General features: G+C 37.2%; 1 protein-coding gene across 1 annotated transcript in view; it reads right to left on the reverse strand.

Annotated features, from left to right (window-relative positions):
- Positions 1–1,461: 1,461 nt before the first annotated feature.
- The window catches only part of LOC145992637 (uncharacterized), a 41,225-nt gene continuing 23,103 nt past the window's right edge, over positions 1,462–19,583 (reverse strand). The window contains exons 3-4 of the mRNA XM_083129008.1: positions 18,510–18,955; positions 1,462–3,744 (exon numbers count right to left, since the gene is read on the reverse strand). Coding sequence (XP_082985134.1) covers positions 2,661–3,744; positions 18,510–18,955 — 1,530 coding nt within the window. The 3' untranslated portion in view covers positions 1,462–2,660. The remainder of the gene's footprint in view (positions 3,745–18,509; positions 18,956–19,583) is intronic.

Raw genomic sequence — 19,583 nt, forward strand, 5'->3', positions numbered from 1 at the left:
GCCCCGAACTACAATACCAAGATGTATGCACAACACCGAGGAGTAGTTCGGGGTGCAAGCTAGGTCTATGTGATCATAGACATGCCGATAGCCACACATTGAGTTTTATGCGTTTTAGTTGAGTCAATTCATCGACAAAGTGAAATCCTCATCTTCCTTTCAAGTATATTCGCATTATAATTGCCATAAATAAAGAATAAAACCTTTTAGTTTATCTACTGCAGCAATGTGGTTTTATTTCTCTGTGCTGTGAATATTGTCTTTGCGTAACACTATCCCTGTACCTGAGAGGAGTCTGTGTACTTCACCGAGTCTCATCGTTCACCGCTGATTATTATTAAGTTATTATTAATAAATATAATAATACGTTTAATAGTATAATAATACAGGCCTTGAATGTATCAACACGCTCAGATGCATTTGGAGCAAATTCAGCTATTGTGATAAACTTATCCATGCATCAGGTGGTGGTCAAACGGAGCATTTATATGGTGAGTGAAACTCAAGGGCTTACTTAATACTTTGTAATTCAATGGGTACCTGTAACACATTTTCGTTATTAAAAGTTTAAAATTGGCTCATTCTTTTTTAAACATACTGTAAAAACTGTGGGCAGCCTTGCATTAAGCATAACAATGTGAGACAACAATTCTATTATAAACATTAATAAAACTGGACACATTCTAGATAAGATAACACATTGTTACATGAGTTTTCATAGAATTAATCACAGAAGAGATCCTTAATGCATTTTCATGTGTACTGTTTCTTCAATCAAATCACATGGACACAGTGATCTCAAGTGTGGTTGGATGCTGGTGGGACCCCCTATACCCCTTCATGGCATGGTGCAAAGCACAGGGGAGCACTTTACTTTCTGCTGGAATCAAACACAGGTTGCCTGGATGTTAGTCTGAAACGATAACCAACACTCCAAACGAGACATGAAGCACCCTCTTCGACCTCCTTGATGGTGTAGTTGTAATATCTTCGCCTTGTAATAAAGGGATCCTGGATTGTCCTCTTGATGTGCATCCTGTCATGAAATTAATGTATTACACATTTTCTCACTGGTGGAAACAATAAAAATATTTGCCATTGATTGGGATTGAATCTACGTGTGTCTGATGAAAGTTCTGTATGCTACCAAATACCATATTCTCCACCTTCAAGTTAATTTCTTTACATAAAACGTTCTCAATTCCTGAAGAAAAATATGCATCTACAATTCCCTTATAACTTGATTGATTGATTTATTGTTTTAAGTCCACTTTATGCACAATAAGGCTAATCGGGACTGGACCTACAATTTAAAGTGGGATCCGAACCACTTGTGCCTCCACCGGGTATTGAACCCGGGACCCCTTGATTACAAGGCGACGACGCTACCACTGCACCATCGGGAGGCCTTCCCTTATAACTGTTTCATTGGTTATTAGCAGGTCATGTATATAAAAAATAGATGCCTTCATATTAATACTCTGAAAATTCCCATGTTCTACAATAACATGTTACCCACTTAATGCCCTTGGGACATTCAATGAAAATTAATACTTAGTTTTGAGTGTTTGTTTCCACATGCATGTATGTAACAAGAGTGGTGTGCATATGTGTTGGATATTATTGTAGGTTTTTCTTGTCTTTCTCTGTAATTGTAAAATGTGGAATGCTACTGCACAAAGTGAAAATATAAAAGCACGTTCATTAGGTTCATTCTCATGCATAATGAAATAAACAAACTGTGCACCACGTATTACTCCATACGTACGTAGAATATGAGACACTATGTCCAACAATGTTCATCTCTCTTGCATCGGTACTTTATCTAGAGAGATGCATATCCATGAATGCTGTACAAGGTACAGAATTTCAATGTTAATTGGATTGTCTACACATAAGGTTCTTGGTGATCATATACTGATAGCTTATTTATTTCAATGCTCTTTCAATATGGTCTTACAACATAGAAATGTCCAAGACTGTATGCAAAGTTTGAAGTTTGTTTTAAACCCACTTTATAGGCAAATCAGGTCTGGATCTACAATATGGAATAGGATCAAAACCACTATGTGCGTCCACCATGTATCAAACCTATAACTCCTTGATTACAAGCGAATTACATTATCACTACACCAACAAGGAGACCCATATGAACATAAAGATCTCTGAATTGTAAAGTTTTTTATGCATGCACACACACACATATATGCAGTTTTCTCCATTGTGAATTATTGTATGACTTACATCTAACTTTCTTCTGCATTTTCCAAGGTTGCATAATACCTTGAATGTATGGTATTCCTTAGCAATGCTTTTTCTGAGAACTCTTGAGTGCTGGAAAAGATGTAACTTTTTGGTAAATGTTCTTTTTTTTTAAATTCTCTCCATACCACTCGCCCTTCCTCAGGTTTCTTCTCTTGGACTTTCACTCTACCCCACCCTACTTGCCCCTCACGCTTCACCCATTTGAGCCCCCACTATCCCTTTTGACTCTCTCTCACTATTGTTCCTTCTTTGCCTTGCCACATTCCTTTCGTCCACACCATTTGCACCACACCTGTTGCTTTTTCATTTGCTCAATCTCTCTTTATCCATCCACCAATTCTCTCCTTTAGAAACGACTTTCCGTGATACCCTTTGCTCACACGTAGATTTGCCCATTAGCTCTCCGTTGCTCTTTCTTTATTCTTTCTCCTCTTTCCTTGTCTCCCTCTCTCTCTCCTCCTAAATTTCTTCTCCCCATTTAGTCCTTGCATCTTATCATTATGAATTTTTATATGATTGGCAAGAAGAGACTTGTATGAAAAGGCTTTTTGACATATTGCACACACAAATGGTTTATTTCCTGTATGCATTCTCATGTGTTCGATAAAAGTGGTTCTCCTTGCAAATACTTTTCCACAAGTTTCACATAAATATCGTTTCTCTGCTGTGTGAATTACTGAATGTTTTGCAAGGTATGCCTTACTTGCATATGATTTTCCACATGTTACGCAGACATATGGTGATTCTCCAGTGTGAATTCTTGAATGTCTGACTAGTTCCGACTTCATTAGAAATGCTTTTTTGCATGCTGAACATACATATGGTGTCAGTCGAGCATGAATTCTTAGATATTCACTAAGATCTTCTTCATTCCTCGAATTTCTTTTTTTACGCTTAGCAAGCACATGTGGTTTCTCTCCATTCTGAATTCTTGCATGACTGGAAAGATGTCCCTTTTCTGTAAATGCTTTGTTGAATGTTGCACACACATATGGCTTCTCTCCACAGTGAACTTTTGAATGTTTATTGAGATGTTTCTTGTCTCTTAATTTATTTATGAATACAACACACTTGTATTGTTTGTCACCAGATTGAATTGTGTGTTGGTTAAGATTATGTTTGTGTATTAATGCTTTTTTGCATGTTACACACAAATACCTCTTTATGCCAAGTTGAATTTGTAGGTGATCCAAAAATAATTCATTTTGATTACAATTTTTCTTACAATTATTGCATTTCAAATTACTTTGAGAGATGGACAACCTGGCCTTACCAGGTTCTAAATTAGGTCCTTGAATCAACGCAGGATCATTGGTGGATGCTGCTGTTGTGCTACACGATGGAATCCTAGGTTGATGGAAGTCTTTCTGATGTAAGTTATTTGAAATATATTCAATTCCTTCTGAATTTGAATTTTCAACAATACTTGTGTTTTCTTGCTTCACAAAACTTGGAAACTCTGCATCCTTCATTGAGTACCTGGAAGTAGATTTAGATAAGAAATTTAATTAAAGATATTTATGAGCATATACAGTCCCTGGCCATATTATTAGACACACCACAATTTTCTTTTAAAATAATAGTTTTGAAGAGGAAAATTATACAAAATTGACTATTAGTTATCTGAAACTTTTTCTGTACGTTATTTGAACCCTGGCAAATACGATTAACATGTACAAATGCACTTCCTTGCACAACATTGATAACAATAATAGTAATAGTAATAATAATACAAAGTAATGTAATTCGACACAGTAGACACTTAACAGTTCCCTTACTTTTCACATTAAAAATGTTGCAATAGGGTTCTTTGTGGCTGAACATTGGTTATTGTAATAAAAAATATGAAAAGAGGAGGTACTGTTGTTACAAACAATACCGCCAACATCAAGCGTCATTGTTGTTGAACAAACATGCCGCAGTTCAATTCAAGCTGAGTTGAGAGGAGGACGTCTTGCAAATAGTGAATCGTATTTGTGTTAAATTTTGCAGTGATATTGTTTTTGTACATTGTAAGTATATTTTTTAATTTAATTATTAACATTAGGGAGTCATGGGTCAAAAAAAGTGACTTGACACCGAGAAAGATTGCTGAAATTAAGACACTAATAAAGACTAAAATGTTCTCTAATTGAGATATTTCTCGAAGATCTGATGAGTCTGAAGCATCTGTGAGGCGAATAAAGAAGAAAATTGAATATGGTGGACAGTGTGAGCCACAAAGGAAGGACAGATGTGGGCGTAAAACATTTTTACTCCAAGATCCTTATGCTGTTTGAACAACATTTGCCTCACAAATGGATTTGAAAGTTCAATGGAACTTAAACTTGAAAAGAGTGGTGTTGGTGCATCTGAAAGAACAGTAAGGCGTATGCTCTCTGATATGAACCTGAAGGCACTCAGACCTGATAAGAAGTCAAAATTAACCCCTGCTATGATTCGTAAACGTTTTCGTTGGGCAAAAGCTCACAAAGAAAAAGATTTGAACTTTTGGAGATCTGTTTGCTTTAGTGACGAGTGCACGTTTGAAATCTTGGGGAATAAATCTCAGTTTGTGAGAAGACGTCCAGGTGAAAAATACAATCCTGATTGTGTTGTGCAGACTGTCAAACATCCGATAAAAGTTATGATTTGGTCACTCATTAGTAGCAAAGGTACAGGACGTCTGTATTTGGTTCAAGGAACAATGAGGTAAGAACCATATAGGGAAGTGCTTAGAAGAAAGTTGCTACCTCAAGTAAGAAAATGGTTCCCAAATTGAGAATCGTTTGTATTCATGCAGGATAGAGCCTCATGCCATACCGCAAAATCAATAAAGCAGTTTCTACAGAGTGAAAATGTCCCTCTCTTGTCCTGGATGGGAAACTCTCCAGATATGAACCCAACTGAAAATGTTTGGTGCCTAGTGAAAAAAGAAGTGGCAAAGCAAATAATTACGACGAGAATTGGCCTAATTTAAAAAATAATTCAAGTGTGGAATCACCTTCCTCATATGAAAAAGACAGTACAAGCATGCATTGATAGCATTCCAAGACGAATCCAAGCACTGATAAAGGCGGCTCAACCAAATATTAAAATTGACTTCCAACCATATGTATTGTATAGCTAATATTAAAAAAAAACAGTAAGAAATTATATTTGTAATTATTAATGTATCAAGTAATTGTTGTTATTTGTTGTTTCACATGTAATAAATGTAATATTTCATGTAATAAAATAAAAAAATAGAGAATAACAAAAAAATTTGGACAAGATAATAACATATCCTTAAAATTTTGCATAAAATTTGGAGGTGAGTCTAATAATTTGGCCAGGGGCTGTATTTCATAAATTCCTTGATTGAGAAGAGAAATTGCGAAGTGCTCATTTAGGGGAGGCTGTGTGAGTTCAAGAGCTGTTTTATTAAATTATAATTTTACAGAATGTTAAACAATAGTAATTCTTTACCCGGGATCAATTGTTCATCTTTAGTGCTCTTATTAATGATGCAAGTTCTGCAAACATCATGCACACAAGATTGAATGTGATCACTAGGGAATGGAACTTTAGGTAAATAAATGTTCTTTCTGCGATAAGATGGAGACCCTCGTTTTTGCCAAAATTCTGATCATAGCCTTATATGTTAACACAGCAAATTTTATTTTACATAAAAACACATATTTTCAAGTTTTCCGTATGTAAATACATATTTTGCGAACTTTCATTTTAAATACATAAAATCGCTCATTGACTTCAGCTACCTCAAAATTCTTGAAGGAAAACTGGAGCAGCTAAGAGGTAAGCATTTAGAAACTGATTTCAGGTGTTTAAAATGCATGTAATATTTTTTTTGTCACATATTTTTAACATTTACGACACATAAAAAAAAAATATTTCTGAATTTTTTAGCACATAAAGTTCCGTTCCCTAGTGATCACATTTACAAAACTCAAGGTACAGACATTCTCATAGGTACTTGTAACGGTTGTTTAAGCCTCGGCTGGACCTTTCTCTCAACGGCTGAAAACAACTCCTCTTCCTATTGAAAAAATCTTCCAACATATGCTTCCAATTTCTGTGATACTCTGCAGGACTTTTCTAGAAGGATGCATGATGTGATGTAATTTATCAACATTGAATTTGGGGTTCTTGTTTGGCGTACAAAAAATAGTAAAAACAGCATTTAGGGGGTGTGAAAGCAGCTTTAAATGGGGCATTTGAAGAGTTTTAAAATATTATACCATTTAGGTTCAATATTGTGTATCTTAATGTCGTGAATTTCTATTGATAACTACAAGCATTTACCCAATATTTTCAACAGAAATCACAATTTTATGACAAAAATATGACAAGAATTAGATTTCGGCCTGTTGAAAATTCGAAGATTTTCCACCTATGGCGCTGCTGTCGCTTCTGGGCAAGTAACCCTCTTAATGTGTATTCTCCCATCTGTGGCACCCGTCATGTGCCACTCCCAGTAGAGGGGTGGGGAGGGTTTTGCATGGCAATTTGTAAACTTAGCTTGCTTTAACATCTGGTTTGGAAAGGGAAAGAGAGCGAAGGAGAGAAAGAGAAAAAGACTAGACGAAAGGAGAGAAGAGGTAGACTTTCTTTCTCCTCGAAAGTGAGAGAGAGAGAGAGAGAGAGAGAGAGAGAGAGAGAGAGAGAGAGAGACCAAAAAGAGAGAGATAAAGAGAGAGAGAGAGGGTCAAGTCCTTGCCCCCCCAGCCTTCTCCTTCACCTTTCTTTCTTCAGTGATTCTTCCTCCACGGGGGGGTGGAATAGAGAAGAAAAGAGGAAGCAAAGGAGGAGAAAGGAAACAATGACCTTCTCTCTTTTGACACTCTCCTTTCTTTTCGAGAGGGGGGGGGGGTTGAAAAGGAAGGAAGGGAAAAGAGGAAGGGAATAAAGGAAGAGGATGCCCTGGTGGGAGCCTAGCCCCCCTCCCCCCTCTGTGAAAAGAAAAGGAGAGAAGGATAAAAAGGCATCCAAGAGAGAGAGAGGGCAAAAAGAAAGGAAGAGAGAAAGAGAAAGAAAAACCTCTCTTTTTCTTTCTCTTTCTTTTGCTTCCCCACTTTTGCCCCAGCACTACTAAGGTGGAAGGGGAGGAAGGGGGGAGAGTGGGGTGCTCTTCCTTTCTTCTGGGATGTAGGGGTGTACTGGTTGGTGGGAGTTAAGCTCTCTCTCTCTCTCTCTCTCTCTCTCTCTCTCTCTCTCTCTCTCTCTCTCTCTCTCTCTCTCTCTCTAACCGGAAGAAAGGTTCCTGGACAAAAGAAAGGAAGGAAAAAAGAAAGAGAGAGAGAAAGGTAAATATGGAAAAGAGAAGTGGGGAGAGGAGGAAGGAAGAGAGAAGAGAGATGCTCATCCCCATCCCACCCACCCAACGCTCGAGGGGGAGGAGGAAGAATCATCTTTCTCCTTTTTTTTAATGGGAGGGGAAAGAGGAGGGGGACAAGGGGTAAAAAGAGAAAGAAAGAGGGTAAAGAAAAAAGAAGGAGATAGAAAGAGAGGAAGAGAGAGAGGAAAAAGCTGAGGAAAGAGAGAGAGAGAGAGGGAGAGAGAGAGATTAATAGAAGAGGAAGAGAAGATTACCTCCCCTCAAACGGGATGAGGGTGGAGATGGTGGGTCCCCTTAGAAGAAAGAAGAAAAATTCTTTCACACCGCCCCCCCCCTTTTCTATGGTTTTGGAGGTGGGCGGGAAAAAAGGTGGTCAGGGGCGGAGAGGAAAGAGGAGTTCACACCTTTCCCCCTAGAGAGAGAGCGAGAAAGAAGAGATGAGGAAAAGAACGTTCTCTCGGGGGCGGAGGGGTTTCGAGAGAGAGAGAGAGAGAGAAGTGGGAGGGGGGGTGCTGCCCACCCGGGGTGAGAAAGAAGAAAGAAGAATTTCTCTTCTTCTTTTTTCTTTTCCTTCCTTTCCCTCGAAAGGAGGAAGAAGAAGAAAGAAATGGAAAGGAAAGAGAGAAAGGTAAAGGGAGAGAGAGAGAAAGAGAAAGCAAACCCCTCCTTCCCCCAAAAGAAAGAGAGGAAAAGAGAAGAGGCGCACCTCCCCACCTCATGCGCCCCCCTAGGAGAAAGAGGGCAGGGGGCAAGGGGGTTACAGTTGGGGCAGGCGATAACACCCTCCCTCCTCGCGGGGGGAGAGGCCGTCTTTCCTTCTTTCTTATTTAAATGTTTTGTCCACGCAAAGACCTTGGAAACTTAGGGAAGTGCATTCTTTCCTTCGGTGGCTAATTTCGAAATACAAGACACACAGTTTTGCAAGTGGAGGAAGTGAACTGCCATCAATTACACAGGCCTGCATGGGTTTGGATGACTCACAGATGACTGTTGCCCCTGAATAATTTCAGCATGCTGATTCCAAAAATGAAATCCATATTTACCCATCACGTGTAGTTTTTTTTCCAGAAAATAGCAATATACTGTATTAACTGCCATAATTTCACAACAAAATGTGTAGTTCTAGGATTTCCTCAATAGATAGCTCTGTATAGATGATGGCTTTCTACAATACAAATCCTCCAATTTTGAACTATAAATGCACATAGAATAGTAAGCATTTAATTCACCTTCCATCCTCACAAGACACATTGATATGAAAATTGTAAACTTTGATTACTTAAATGCAATTTTCGAAATCCCTAATAAAAATTTAATTCACAAAATGTCCAAAACTCAGTGTTATAATGTGGTGTGTTGATTGAACTTAATGAGGTGGAGAAAAATCATGATGTAGGGAAAAATCCTGACGTGATGGGAAGAAATATATGTCATGTGCACGATCAGAATTCAAAATACTTCGAGAAACACCTATTGGTTTGTTAACATCCGAAATTTCCTTTTTTAAATTTATTTTTTGGCATTCTGTAATGGACGTAATGGAATTGCGAATATGATCATTTTCATTATAAAATTGTGAAAAATCCTGACATGATGAGGGAAAATGGATGACATGTGCATGATTAGCAACAAAAATACTTCCAGAATCACCTATTGGTTAGTAAACATCTGAAATTTCCTGTTTAAATTTATTTTATTGCATTCTGTAATATACGTAATGGAATGGCGAATATGATAATTTTGATTGTGAAATTGTGAAAAATCCTGACGTGATGGGGGCAAAATGGATATCATGTGCATGATCAGCAATGAAAATACTTCCAGAATCTCCTATTGGTTTGTAAACATCCGAAACTTCCTTTGTTTAAATTTATTTTATTGCGTTCTGTAATATACGTAATGGAATGGCGAATATGATTATTTTGATTGTGAAATTGTGAAAAATCCTGACATGATGGGGGAAAATGAATATCATGTGCATAATCAGTAAGCAAAATACTTCCAGAATCACTTATTGGTTTGTAAGCAACCTAAATTTTGCTTGCTTAAATTTATTTTTTTGCGTTTTGTAATAGGTCTAATGGAATGGCAAATATGATAATTTTGATTGTGAAAAATCCTGACATGGAAAAAAATGGATGTCATTTCCGTGATCAGCATACATAATACTTACAGAATCTGCTATTGATTTCAAATCATGATTTCTTTTTTTTTTTAAATGCAGGGTGGTGTTATAGTTTCCACAAATTACGTCGGTTTACAAGTCTGATCCGAAACAAGAAAGCCAGTTAGTTCGCTGACTTATTCTGTGATGCTCTCCGATTTTTTTTACATATCTAGGTTATGCATCATAATGGGAATTGAATAAAATGTAGGATGGGAGAGGGGGGTTCAGATATTCCTATTTTCGCATTATCACTTTTTTTTTTACCTAATACAATTATAACTACTAAATCTCTTGCGCCGCAGTGAGACCCAAGAACTAACTGATTTATTTTAATTTCTTCAGGGTAAAAGTAAATAATAAAAGAAAAATTTCAATTAATGTTCATTATATTATTACAGGGTGGCTACAAACAAGCAAAAATGAAATTCCCTGACTTTTCCAGGTTTTCCAGGACAAAATTTACATTTTCCCCTGACAATTACAAACTAAACTAAATCGATGTTTTTGTAAATTGAAATAATAAACTCATACAGATCCAGGCATGGATTTGTTAAGTACCAACATCATCCTTTATGAAATTGACTTAACTCCTCTATTCTCTATGATTTGAATTCAAACTGCAAAATAGTGAATTTGAAAAATTATTACAATTCACAAGCTAGGGAAGGATTACAGAATTTTGTCATACGCAGTAAGTTTAAAATAAAATACTTGATTATTTTTAAAGTTACGACTAAATGAGATAAGAGTGAAGAGTGAATGATTAAGAAATACAATTTGTAATTTATCAGTCTCCTTATACATTCTCGGGATTATATGTTGATATTTCCACTGAAGTTTGGAACCCTCTGCTTGCAAGAACCATGAGTACGGACTCATTTTTCAATGCATAAAGCTACTTCTCTTTTCTCTGTAAAGCAAACAACTTAACTCTTTCATATAAGTGAAACAACTGAATCGAACAAAATAAAGTGTCATATTTCCTTACATTACCAATGGGATTTCTGCTTCTGTACAGTATATCCAAGTAAAGTACTGTGAAATTGACAACATGCAGTTATACCATTAATGCTGACGAAAAGGGTATGTAGGTATTAGAAATTTAACGCAAGGAATTTATAGAATTGCATTGTATAGGTACCTGATTTAGCTAACCACACATTAAAACAGGAACACACTAATAATAAAAGCTTCTGAAAGTTCATATACGAGGGGCATCCTGAAAAAAGCTCCAATGGTGCCTATACGCAGCACTAGTGGTAGGAGAGGGACACACACACATGCAGGCAGGAAGAAGTGGCCTGTAGCTGTAATCTGGTACAGTTGCAATGTAGCTGTTATAGGACAGTTCTAGGTTAAAGATTGCAGCTCTCATACATCAGCAATTGTGTGAGGTGTGCAGACCTGACGTCGTGAATGATAGTATGGTCAGACGATAGTGCAAACAATTCACGGAAGGCAAATCGAATGTGCACAGCCCCATACAGCACAACACAGGCCCTTTGCATCACTTCAGGTGAGATATCTTGGACCACTCCCTGTACAACCCTGCCCTTGAATGTACCGACTTTCATCTCCTGGTTTAACTGAAGAGGTTTCTGGCAGGGCAAAGATTTGACAGCTCCACTGCGGTAGAGATAGTTCCAGTCTTTGTTTGTCAGACACATATACCATGGGCATACAAAATTTAGTGCCATGCTACGACAAATGCCAGAACAACGGTGGTGATTATGCCGAAAATTACGTTAGGAATCACTGTTACTAATGCAATAAATTACTACTGATATTCTTGTTTTATTTATGCCTAATCGGTAGGGACCTTAATATATTTTTTTTTCAAATTGGTGTATTTTCTTTTTCTTTTTTTTTTTTACGGTTATTTTTCCCAAAATTCACATTTTCATTTTAGCGCATTTTCTGGCAAATATCTGAAATTATACCTTCATGGTGTTTTGAAACTACTGTTTCAAATTGTAAGTCACATGGCTTATGCCTCTTTGTGAGAGTTTGATATCTTGAAAGTTATTTTCCATACCCCTTTTTTTAATTTTAAGGTAAGGATTTTAGATAATGGAATTTTCCCCGTATATACTGAAGGGTGCATAATGACCATAAGTGGCGACGCACCAAAAAATTAAAATCAATCAATCTCACGTGACAGATACCGATATATTATGGCACCAAAAATTGGCATTACCTTTTTTTGACTTGTTAGTGTTACGTTTCGCGTTTTTATTTATCTGCCAAATATACCAAAACGTAATACTCCATTGTGCTTTTAAACTATTATTTTAAATTGTAGGTCGCATGGTCTACGTATTTTCGTGACAGTTTGATATGTTGGAACAGATTTTTGAGGAAGTAAAAGTAAAGCGCTCCCCTGCACTTTTCCATGAAGGTGTATAGGGGTGTGGAGTAAGGGCCCCAAACTTTCTTGATCACGGCTGAAGGTGGAGGTGATGTGATAAGCACCATGCTCCTGGCTACCTTTATCCATCAAAGTTTCCTCAAGGTACCAGCTTCATATGATGCTGGGTGGGCACCGGAGCAGTTTGAATAGGTGGAAAAGATCCCGGATCTCCCCCGCAGGGGATCAACCCTGGGTCTCTCGCATAGTAGTCAGACGCCCTAATGACTGAGCTCCATTATTACTTGCTCGACAAATGCCGATGGTGCGCAATTAGCTTGGTAATTCAAAACATATCTCGTGCGACAAATTCGAAGATGTGGCTAACGTGTGACGGTAGATATGCACTCGATCTCCTGTTAGAACCCTGCCACTTTGCTCTGTGATGCAAATGGTTTTGATAGAAGTTGACAACATCGTGGGAAATACTTGATGTAATGTGGCTGTCGGAATTATTCCATGTACGTATAACTCTATAAAATGTTGGAAAAATTGCATGTTCTATGTACACACACATGGCCTAGAAAAGACAAGAATGTTGGATTTCATGGAATTTTTCGTTGTTTTAGGACATTTCTTTAAAAAAATCGCTAAAAACGCCAACAATTCGCATTTTTTTGCCAAATTCGCATTATTTCGATATTTCCAATGGGCGAAACATGTGTCCAGACATCACTGCACATTCCTAAACATAACTTCGCAGCAATTACCATTTTTCACGGTTTTGGCGTTTGCGAAAAATCAATGTCCCTACTAATTGGAAATTACTTTCTGGCCACCCCTCATATAAATCAGTAGATGGAAAGTGAAAATTTAGCAGGGCTGGCAGATAAAAGTCAATTCTTGAAGAAAGTGATTTGCTTTTATGATTGAATGCATCGAGTAAATATGATATTAAAATATTTACGTATTTATTATTAGTATTTTGTTTCATAATATTGGACATTAACCTTACCCCGTGAGAGATTAATGACCATCTCTCATGAGTTTAAACAGACAGGACAGAGAGTGGCGTTAATTTCATTGCAATATACTAGTGTTGCAGTAAATTTGAGGTTGGGAGCATGCACTTGCCAATTTTTATAAAGTTCACCAATGCAGATTTATGTTTAACTTTTTCGTGATAGCATTCAATATATATCCCGTTTGGTTGAATTCTTCTTGATATCTAAGAATAGTGCAATGTCATTGTAAACGTATGTTAACTTGTGCGAAACCAGTAATACGTCAGGATGATGAAAGAAGACCTTCATGAAAACTGCTACATTAAATAAGGTGAAGTGAGCCAGAAGAGTAATAAAATTTCAGCAGCACATTTGCAGTCTAAAGCTCTTCTTGTTTATGCATGCGATTTTTGTTGGATGTTGCAGTCCATGCAATTTCTGTCGCATGTTGTAGTGAGATAATTTGTCAGGTGGCGATATTCAACAAAAATCGTATGTATCAATGGAACCTATTTGTTTCCATGTTCCTTCAGTTTGCCCAACAAAATGCCTTACTACGACGTCCGACAACTATCGGACGGCACCACCCGCTCTTATCCCCTCCATCTGTTGACAGTTCTGTCCCCTTACTACTCCCATATGGACAAGAAAAAATGATAATTCAATGCATTTTCCACGTAATATTTAGAGGCTTAACCTTTACTCTCCCAATGATGCCATATGGTATCATCAGAGTAAGGTCGTACTGGCCTGATGATACCATATGGTATAATGGTGCTGATTACGAAATGAATGTGCATTTTGGACGTTCATACTCTTATGTTTGGGTGGAAACTCTGACACAGGTCTGGAGCAAGCCTGGGAAATTCATATTGATGACCAACATCCCCCCTCTCCCCCCTCTCCGCAACATATCCATGCCACATTTCCGAACAGAGTTTCACATTTTGGCTCATTATTCAATTTGTATGGCACCCAGGAACATGAAACATGTTTCAATCTATTTAGAAACGTCCATTCTTTGAAGAGAATACTAAGGTTTGCGCCTTCTCCCTAAAATAGCGGGAGAAGAGGGGGCAAACTTCAGATTTCTATGTTTTTTTCATTGAAATTTGGTGGTCGCGCCCTCAAACCCCCCTTCCTCCGTTCGGCATTCTGAATTGTACACGGTTGCATGCTCCCGAGTTATAACAATTTTTCTCCAAAAATGCAAATTACCTATTTTTCGTAAAAAAAATATCACATTTTGGCTTATTATTCAACTTGTATGGCACCCAAAAACATGAAACATGTTTCATTCTCTTGAGAATGTCCATTCTTTGAAAAGAATACTAAACTTCGCGCCTTCGTCCCAAATAGCGGGAGAAGAAGGGGCAAAATCCAGATTTTTATAGTTTTTCATTGAAATTCGACTGTCGCGCCCCCCAAATTCCCCTTCCTCCGTTCGGCGTTCTGAATTGTACACGGTTGCATGCTATGATGTTTTAGCTGCAAAAGAAAACTTATCCGAAGTAGATTGCTCCCATAGTGCCCGAGTTATAACAATTTTCCTCCAAAAATGCAAATTACCTATTTTTCTTTTCTTAAAAAAAATAATAAATCACATTTTGGCTTAATATTCTACTTGTATGGCACCCAAGAATATGAAACATGTTTCATTCTCGAGAAATGTCCAGTCTTTGAAAATAATACTAAACTTCGCGTCTTCTTCCCAAAATAGTGGGAGAAGAGGGGGTAAACTTCAGATTTTTCTTTTTTCTATTGAAATTCGGGGGTCGCACCCCCCAAATCCCCTTCCTCGGTCCGGCGTTCTGAATTGTACACGGTTGCATGCTATGATGTTTTAGCTGAAAAACAAAACTTATCCGAAGTAGATTGCTCCCATAGTGCCAGAGTTATGACAATTTTCTGTTCCCATGCAGAGTTAAAAAAAAAAAAAAGTCCAATGAAGACGAAATTCCCTGACATTTCCCTGACTAATTTTGACACCTCAAATTCCCTGACTTTTCCCAGTTTTCCAGGTTTTCCAGGTCTGCCGCCACCCTGTATTATTATCATCATCATATGTAATATTATTATTATTATTATTATTATGAAACGTATAAAGCACAAAAGTTAATAGGACGGCAATGTTCTGTATGAATTTGATGTGGAGTAAGAAAATTTTAATAAATTTATTTCCAAACCATGAATTTCATCTGAAATTAATGATCTCCCCGATTGCATAATTGTAACGTCATCTTGTAATCAAGGAATCCCGGGTTTGATACCCAGTGGAGGCACATAGTGGTTCGGATTCCACTTTAAACTATAGATCCAGTCCCAATTAGCCTTACTGTGCATAAAGTGGACTTAAAACACTAAATCAACCAACCAGGTTCGGGTCCCACTTTAAACTGTAGGTCCAATCCCAATTAGCTTATCTGTGCATAACATTGGACTTAAAGAGGCCATATCATGGGCAGCGGAAAAACAGACCTTCATTCAGTACACTTTTACTCGAAAACTATTTGAGACATTTGAATGAGATTTGTGGTGAATTGATTAGAAAGGATGAATCTTAACAGTGAATATTCAATTTTTTTTTATCACTTCCATATTTTAAAAGATATTAGCTGTCAAATATCTCAGCTTTTGGATCGGCGTATAGAGCCAGATTCTAAGTTACAGTAAAAATTTGCAAGGCTTTCTTGCATCCTTCCTGAGTAAACTGATTTTTGTTTCTCTTCAAATTGAAAGGCCCATTGTGACAATATGCCATTGCAAGCATTTTCAAAAACCTTTGAGAATGGCTTTATTTGAGCCATAGCAGGGTCTGGCGGGGTTATGTTTTGTTCCTAGAAGTTCAGCCGTCTGCCGATAGATGACTCTGACCAGGTTTTACTACAGTGGGCGTGGCTTGGCTTTCTTCTTCTTCTACCCTTGGCCATTGTCTTTTCCCTTGGTGGTGGCTTTTGACCGTGCTCCGACCATTTCAGAAAATCCAAAGTTGATTTCCTTCACCCGGCTGTTTATTCATTGTGTTTCATTTGTCTTATTTCTATTTTCCAAAAGGATAAATATATTAATACAGAGACTGTCCCAATTGAATCTTACATAAATTATAGCAAAATTAAAGTTTGTTTTAAGTAAATTACATGCTCAAATAGGGTAATCGGGACTGGGCCTATACAGGATAAAGTGGGATCCAGACCACTGTGTAGTTCCACCGGGGATCAAACATGAGACCCCTTGAATACAAGGCGAGATAATTACTACTAATTTCATCGAGGAAACTCAAGGACTTATTTGGGGAGGTGTCCTTACCAAGTGCAAAAATTAAATAATGAAAATATACTTGTGTAGCATTTATTACATAATCGATGGTTATAATTTCCTTTGAACTTATTGATTGATTTGTTGTTTTCAAGTCCACTTTTTGCACAGAAAGGTTAATCGGGAGTGGACTTACAGTTTAGAGTGAGATCCGATCCACTACTTGCCTCCACCGGGTATCCAACCCGGGACCCCTTGATTACAAGGCAACGACGATACCACTGCTCCATTGAGCATTCCATCTTTGAACTTATTTGAAGAAAGATTGGAATTAGGGGGCTTAGAAGGACAGTACCGAAGATTTATGCTTGCACGCTACTATTTATAACAATATGCATAAAATATTAATCAGGAACTTTACTTTTCGCTAACCGGATCTAACATTCTCTTTTATTCAATAAATATTCAATTCTTCATCAATTTGAAATGAATTTCTTTGGCAGGACACTTGTTTTTATGCAAATTATGCCGATCTTAACTGCAGGTAAGCTAGATAATGAATACGTGCTGATATTCGATCTTTTTACCTATTTCTGTGATAATATAATTTTAACTTAAACATCATATTATTATTATTCCTGACACATTTTGTTCAGTGTATTTCTAGATACGTGCCTTGGGAGGCCCTACAGACATTACAGCGAAAGGAAGTGAGGCAGTCTGGTCCGCTTTCAAACTATAAATCTTGTTCTTGTCCTAAGTTATGTAAACGCTCTCTCGTTCTCGTCTCGATCTCTGAATATAATCTCAATTATAGTCACATTAACTTCAACGCATTTTAAAAATACAATTTGTGTCTATACAAAGAACATGCTTGGGCAATACATTCACATTTAGAGAACACCCATCTATTTCATAAAGAGGTAAGACAACTATGCTGAAGGTAGATATTTAAATTTTAAAAATAATTCACTGCATATTCAATTATACTATATGTAATGTTATGTTATAATAATGGAACCCACATCTTGCAAATTTTTTTAATTCTAGTTTCATTAATATTTTACTTTGGATATTATGTGCAGTTTACTATGCAATGGAGGAGATTTGCAACTCAAATTCAGGCTGTGTCCAAAAGATATGAAGTACAGGCTTGAAGTATGGTCTTCACGGAAGTGACGTCACCTAGTGTGGTTCAAAAGTGACAAGTACACAAGCTATCGAGACCATAGCTCAGAATAGAGATTGTTTCAGACTTGGTTCATATGATTTCCGCACTCATTGTTCATTTGATTGAAATCAAGGAGGTAGAAAGCCAGCAACACATGTTTAGGCCAGCAAGTTGTTGGTTGAAGTTCTTTTAATGTGTGGAACTGAATGTATGAGAACATTTGAAAATGCTATCTGATTTCTATGGTGAGAAACAAGTGTTTAAAACTTGGGGGAAAAAATGAGTCCCCAATTTTATCTACTGATCGTATTTGGCATGGAGTCAAAGTGCATTTCACTTACAGTCCACGATTGATTGATTGATTGATTGATTTAGTTTATTTTACTTCGCGTTTTGTGCCTCTTGGCTAATTTGCGAAGATGAGGATGAGTGATGAAAGGATGAAATTGATGAATGGACATTCACAAACAACCAAGCCCGACCAGGATTCGAACCCGGGACCCTTGGCGTTGCAGCGCGATGTGCTAACCGCTCGGCCACAGGGTCGGGCTTACAGTCCACGACTTCAAGACTGCACTGCAAGACCATACTCATAGGATGCTTGCTTCAAGTACAGTCCTGCACTTTTCGGACACGGCCTAAGTGCTGCTAGCAGATGGCGGCGCTATTGTGAAGTACCATTTTAACTGTCTTTCAATAATACATTTTTTCACTTCTGTCCCTCATTAAACATATAACTGAAAATTCACTGTATTAGTAGAAAGAATGAAATTTTTTGTCTATATATCTACAAAGACATAGCTTGTAATTGTACATTGTCAGACAGATTGTGTTTAATGTTTTTGGCCACGAAAAGAAGAATTTTGCTGTAAGACATGCACTAAATTGTAGTTTATGCTATCATCTATATCAAGTAAATTAACATAGTTGAAATATTGTCATGCAAAGTTTCATTCCAACAGGGGGAGAAATTTTACGATTACCTTTCTCCTTCTGTAGATAGACCTTCATCTTCACTTCTCGGCTCACTCTTCTTTACTTGTTCATGTTCTACTCCAACATTTTCATCACTGTGGTTTTCAAATCCACTGGCACCAAACTGTGTACCAATCAAACTTTCCTCCTTTATGAATACACTTTCAATACCAGCCCACAGGAACTGCTGGGAGGAACTGTCATCAGCAGTGTACATCTCATAGACTTTCATATTTTCTCCCACTGGTTCGGATTTAATGACTGTCAATGGTTTTGGTTGCCCACTGTTTCCAACCGTCTCTTCGTGAGGAAGAACATGTAATGTTTTACCTATATTATTCTCAAGGTCAGGTACTACCTTCAGGTCTGGGGGCAAAGAGTTTTCAACACACTCCAGCTCTTCCTGCTGTCTCCTTTTCTCTACCTGTGTTGACAAGGGTGAGGCATCTGAAGCCTGCAAAAACATTACACAAATAATGAAGACTTTGAACCCAAATTTAACCCTCAAATGCATAGTTTTGGAATGCTTTTCAACTTCTAAAATAACTTTATGTACATGCAGAACTATAGTGTTTCATATGTAGATATTACTTTACTACTTAAATGGACTGAGGCCTATCAATGAGGACATCCTCAATGGTAGAGTGGTTAGGCAAAGCCAAGGGTCTCAGGTTTGAACCCTGTGTAAGGCATGGGTGCATAATTGTGAATGATACTCCCATATTTCATTAATTCATCAACACAATTAAACAAAGAGGTACAAAAATGATGTAAATAACATAAATAGAAGAAAAAGCTGTCAGCAAAGTAGTGTTGTCAGTTCTTGTTATTTCCTAACGTAAGTTTTGAAGTGTTTTAGAAAACATTCAACCTTGTGAGTTTTTCTCATCAACTTAAAATGTTACATGCAAATTAATTTACAATTAAATCATTATCATACAATATTCATGGTACTTGTAAATATTTTATTATTTTATTTTGATTCTCTATACAGCTGCATATACTAGTCTATATAATTAGAGTAAAAATATTTTACTTCAGTTTACTAGCACCATACCATCATATCTACCTTAATTATTTAG

Source organism: Lepisma saccharinum, chromosome 9 (genome assembly GCF_977018435.1).
Source record: "Lepisma saccharinum chromosome 9, izLepSacc3.1, whole genome shotgun sequence".
Taxonomy (NCBI): domain Eukaryota; kingdom Metazoa; phylum Arthropoda; class Insecta; order Zygentoma; family Lepismatidae; genus Lepisma; species Lepisma saccharinum.